A 5,395-nucleotide genomic window follows, 5' to 3' on the forward strand; every position below is an offset into this window, starting at 1 on the left:
CAATGCCAATTGTAAAGCTGGCAGCAGGAAACTTTCCCTTACACCCTGAAATGCAGACTACCATCAGGTGCTTTCTCTTCTGCTTTTTAAATTTAGCTAATTGTCTAAACTAACCCTAAGGATGGAAGGGCTTCTGGTCCTGCTAGAACAGGCAAACAGTTTTAACTACCTCTGAGGGAAGGTTTCCAAACTTGAGAATTAATCACCACGAACACGAGGGACTTACATGTCCATTTTTATTCTTCAGCTCCCCATGGCACAGTAAAGCTTTGCTGCCCTCAATCCTCGGGTCCTTCTGCTTCTCATCCAGGTACTCCAGCTTGTCAATGTAATACTGGCACTCCGACTCCCCCTTCTTCAGGTTGATGTCAGAGAGGACTCCTTGGATTATAGATATCTATAAACCAAAACATTTACAAATGATTAAATAGTGGCCTCTGTTTGTATATCTTCCCTTCAAGTGCTATTTAAGAACCCCAGATGATGGAATCCATGTGGACTGATCTCTCATTTGCTTTCACGAGGGGTTACAGTCACAGATTTGTGTCCACTGAGAAAACCACCCCACGAAATCGCTGAGGGTTTCACAAAGCTCTCTGAAGCTCCAGAATGACATGCTTATGTCAGAACAATGACCATGAAATCACTGTTACTTACGGCTTCTTCCAGAATCTGGATATCGGGATGGTCTTTGGGAGTGTGCCTCAGGATCTCCTTTAGGAGCAGCGGGTATTTGACCAGCCGACTTCGAGGAATGTCCAAGAAGCTCCAAAGGTCTAGCTTGCGGCTGAAAGGAGACTCGAGGCAGCGCTGAAGGAAGTCCTGCACTCTCCGGTCCTGCTTCTTCTGATCCAGAAGTGCTTTGGCTGCCAGCTGATTGCTACAGTAACCTTTGTAGGCATGGAGTCGTGGTAACTGCAGGAGAACAGAACAATGTTCAGGAGTCAAATTCTATGTAGGAAAAGTAAATCACATTAACATGTCAAACTTGGGGAGTTCTACTTCCCTTACTGCGATACCCTGCCCAATAAGAAAAAGCTAACAGACTATCTTGTATGTGTAGCTAGTCTTTTGTGAGAACAAGGGCATCCTGCACGCAATGCCTTTGAAGTTCAGATGTTTGAGAGATTAACAGCGGTAACAGTATCGAAATCCCATCAGTGACAAACAGTCCAGAAGATATAGACATTTCAAACATAAATCAGCAAGTAATTGCAGTCACACTAGTGTAAGTCTCCAGGGTGAAATCGTGGCCCATTACGGCTGACAGACTCCCATTGTTTTCAGTGTAGCCAGGATTTCCGTTTCAATCTTTCGCTCAAGGCCACAAAAGCCCACAGCTTTTCGGCTTCTAGCTTTAAACGTTCTTTAAGCGCATTTTTAGCCTGCTGCCTCGAAGTTATGTACTCACCCACTTCACAAGAATGGGCCCAATCTGTTCCACTGTTCCATCTGGTTTTGTTGCTTCTCCTAAACTTGCCAACAAGTCTGGAATTGAAACATAAGAATAGAAATTGCATCAATGCCCCAGTAAGCTGTTCTAATGTGAGAAAGCACAGGGTTTAACTCTTAGTCAGCACATCATGTGAAAATGATCCAGCTGCTTTTACCTTCATGGAGAGGAATATAAGAATCCAAGTCCCCAAATATGTGGGTGAGTTCCTCCTCGGACATGATAGAGAGTTTCAGCATGGGATCATGATAGGCCTGTCAAAGAACGTCAGTATTAAAATATATTCAAATCTCCCAAGCCCAAAAGCTGACAATTTAAATATGAGGGGATATATCACGCGCAGGACAGATACGAAGTGAAGCCAACAGAAACAGTAACATCGACTTTGAGCGCTAGAAGATTCACCTCTGTACAAAGGCATCAAGGCCTTCAAATGAAAAGGACTTTCCTGTCTGAACTGTTCTCATCTGAGAGAGGGATTCCCCAACTAGCTCTGCAGGACTGCAAAGCGCAATCCTTTTTTGGATGGGTTTGTTGCAATCAAACCAGTACTGTAGGACTGCTCACGTCAACTTTCCAGGCCAGCTTTCAAACTGTGGATTCTGGGCCTGATAAAGCTGATATGTAATGTTTGCAGGTGCAAAGAAACTTCTTTATTATCTGCAATACGATTACTGACGGCAGGAGAAAAACCACTCACCTTTCTGGCAAGCTTCAGGTCTTCGATTAGGTCCTGCTCTCCCCTGGACATTTCGTATATCGCCTGCGAGGAAGGGAACAAGCATCGAGAGTCATTTTTAATCCCGGTCTTTCTCTGAAAGAGCCTTTCAGCTCACATAATGTACATCCTGTCTGTGCAGCTTCAATAGGCGGTTTTGCCATCTGAATCACTGTATGCCACCTGGGCATGACAACCTCGAGTAAATCTGCCGGCTTTCCCAGCTCCGAGAAAGCAACATTACTTACAACTGTGTGAAAGCTCTGACGCTCACGCACAAGCCAAATTAAATATTAGCGCCTTTTAAATCACTGCTTTTACACAGGCAAGTACGAAAAAAACAAAACGCAGAAAACCACAGAGGTCAAATCCCAGGCGTCTTTAGTCAGCTTCTGTATTGTCACTAGAAGATTTGTCTAAGAACTACAGGAAAAAGGCAAGCCAAGGCCTTGCTATTTGGCTTCCAACCAATTGTCAAGAGCTTTAAGAGAAAGACAGCTGGCTTTTCAAGGAACCTGACTTTGGGTCTGCTGCAAAGCAACCAGTCTGCCTGGTTCTCGAATTTCAGAAATGCGGAGCACCCCCATGGAAAGAGTTTGGCATCTCTGAAGGGCCAAACTGGGGAGACAAACTCCCTAGTGACTCAAGAGAGAGAAGCCTACCTTTTCCCATGCCTAATGCAGAAATAAATCTAGCGCTTTAGAAAAGAAGGTGCGCAGGAAGATACAGTCACCCACAGATGCTCATTACTCCTTTACTTGCCGAGGAAACAGCCCAAGCCAAGGCCTCGGCTGCCTTTCCCAGTTCTGCTGTTTATCAGACAGCCTACCTCCTGGCGCTTAATTTCTTTGGTGCTCAGGGACTCTTTCATGTTGACATCTAACATCTCAGACCAAAGTACGCTGTTTCTTCTTTTAGGAGGAGTAGGAGCAGCAGATCTGCTACATGACTTCTGGGCACAGCTAGGGGACTTGCTGTCACTGCGAAGGGCAAACGACTATAGGGATTAAAAAAAAAAAAAAGTAAAACAAAAAATATGTAGAGCCACCATTTCAGAAGTACAGAAGTATTATAGTATTATCCATACGCCTCCCAATCCTTCATCCTCCTCTGTTGTACAGGGCAGGAAAACACACCCAGACACTTTTCCTCAGATAAAGGAACACTTTAATCAAGCTGCTGAGAATGCCCTGAAAGCCCAGGGATTGGCAAGCTTTTCCATGTGCCTCTCCCTGCACTGATCCAGCAGCAGGGCTTGGGAGGAGGACGGGCAGGTAAAGCTTGGGTCTATTTCCAAGGTATGAGGAAGTAAATAAACTAGGATCATAATTCCACCTATAACAGGGCTAATCAGGAGCCACTTGAACTTTGCTCTTGTGATTTGCAACGTTACTAAAGCGCAGACACAGAAACGGTCTTATCGGCATGGGGTGTAGTGTTCCTTAGGCAACACTTCTCTAACATTATTGAAAGATCACTGAGCAGCAGGGTCAGTTCACATTTAAGCATGTGCTCCAATACATGCATCTCAAGTACTGGAACAGTTTATCAAGTAATTCTCCCTATCTGAATGAGTTTATTTTTTTTTTACTGCTTAAACCCTCAATAACCTGGTTATCTAGCAACCTACCTCTGAACTCCTGAACTCTTCTTCATCCCCAAGTCCCAAACAAGCTTTCTGTCCTTGCGTGAATCACATAGGAGATTTTCAAGAGATGCCTTGAAATCCCAGTGCCTGCTTTACCCCCATACAGCCAGTACTTTCCCTGTGTCTCTAGAATTCTAGGACTCAAAGACTCTGCTTTTTACCTGTATTGTCTGCCCAAAGCGTCGAACTGCACCATTTCTCACAGGAGAGATCAAGTTCGCCAGGGATGTGACCCGTGCTAAAGGCCGAACCCGCTTATTGCTTGGCTCCTGTAAATAAAGCAGAGAACAAATTGTACTGGCTGTGACTCCTACTTCATTTCTCAAGCTGCCCAGGCAGGTTTAAAAAGCAAGAACCCACTTAAGGAGTGGGAAACACAGCAAAGAGAGTGTTTTGAAGTAGCCATTCATCTTAAAAGGAAAGCAGAGGCTGTAAATATTTGTCTGAACTTTAAGGCTGCAATTAAACTGCAGAGACTTTGCCCAGTGTAAAAGAGGCAAGATAACATACACATCAGTCAGAATTCAAAACAGGGCTCAAACAGGGACCGTTATGGTTTGAACATAAATAGACTGAAGCATTCTCCTCTGCAAGGCAAGTGACTGTCATCTAAAGATGGAGCTGTGACCTGCTTCTCCATTTTACCATATTTTCCTTTGTAGAAAGAATGCGTTTTTCCATTTTAATTTTGGAGAGAAAAATAGCCGTCGGAGCCCAGGACGGCCTCAGCAGCTATTCTAACAAATAGCAAATGACCACATGCTGAACATTCCTGCGAGGGACACACACACACACGAAGTGGATAAAGTTTAAAACCTTCAGTTTACAAAGCTTCCTCCCCCTTCTGCTCCCCCCTCGCCCCCCGCAAGTCATCATAATTTTTCTTACACGTTGTTTAGATTTGAAAGATAGAGCTTCTGCTTTTCTACACCACTAATCCCTGCCGGGAGCCCAGAGCATTTTCAATTCTGTCCTGACCGAAATGCTGCCAAGAAAAAGGAAACGCCCCACGGAAACCTCCTGCTGCTTAGGCTCAGATCAGTTTTTAAAATCATGCTGGCAACCCTACGTATTTTATATCAAAAATATTGTGTTGTTAGGACTGTACAGGAAAGGTGTGCACAATGGGACGCCAGGAAGAGATGGACTCGGAGCTTAAAGCTAGGAGAAAGGCTACATGAGGTGCCCCAGTGCTCTTAAACATCTGGCAGATGGTTGGACGTGACTCATCATCACAAGGAAGATTCTTAGCATGAAGTTCAGATGAGCTGATGGAAGCAGCCTCTTTTTTGAGTTCATCTCAGTAGAAATTTTACCAAAGCTTTATCAGGCATTTTTGGTTAATTACATTTGAGTCCCTCCTCTTACATTTCAAAAGGCTAAAAGGCCAAGACTGAAAAGACTGCTTAGGACAAGCTCTCCGCTGTCTCTGCTTCCAGTCTGAGATTGCAAGATAAGGTGCCCAAACCCTTTGCTTCTGCGTAGCAACAGAAGTGACAAACGCTGAAAACAAAAAAGGGGAATAGGAACACACAGAGCTGGATTCCAGTCATGAGACTGAGGAAGCATAAAAGCT

General features: G+C 44.4%; 1 protein-coding gene across 1 annotated transcript in view; it reads right to left on the reverse strand.

Annotated features, from left to right (window-relative positions):
• The window catches only part of NET1 (neuroepithelial cell transforming 1), a 7,742-nt gene extending 3,283 nt beyond the window's left edge, over window positions 1-4,459 (reverse strand). Inside the window, exons 1-8 of the mRNA XM_009331025.1 lie at window positions 4,448-4,459; window positions 3,981-4,088; window positions 3,001-3,168; window positions 2,154-2,216; window positions 1,611-1,707; window positions 1,412-1,488; window positions 658-915; window positions 227-397 (exon numbers count right to left, since the gene is read on the reverse strand). Coding sequence (XP_009329300.1) covers window positions 227-397; window positions 658-915; window positions 1,412-1,488; window positions 1,611-1,707; window positions 2,154-2,216; window positions 3,001-3,168; window positions 3,981-4,088; window positions 4,448-4,459 — 954 coding nt within the window. The remainder of the gene's footprint in view (window positions 1-226; window positions 398-657; window positions 916-1,411; window positions 1,489-1,610; window positions 1,708-2,153; window positions 2,217-3,000; window positions 3,169-3,980; window positions 4,089-4,447) is intronic.
• Window positions 4,460-5,395: the final 936 nt, after the last annotated feature.

The sequence above is a fragment of the Pygoscelis adeliae genome, unplaced genomic scaffold, assembly GCF_000699105.1.
Source record: "Pygoscelis adeliae isolate BGI_AS28 unplaced genomic scaffold, ASM69910v1 Scaffold129, whole genome shotgun sequence".
NCBI lineage: Eukaryota > Metazoa > Chordata > Aves > Sphenisciformes > Spheniscidae > Pygoscelis > Pygoscelis adeliae.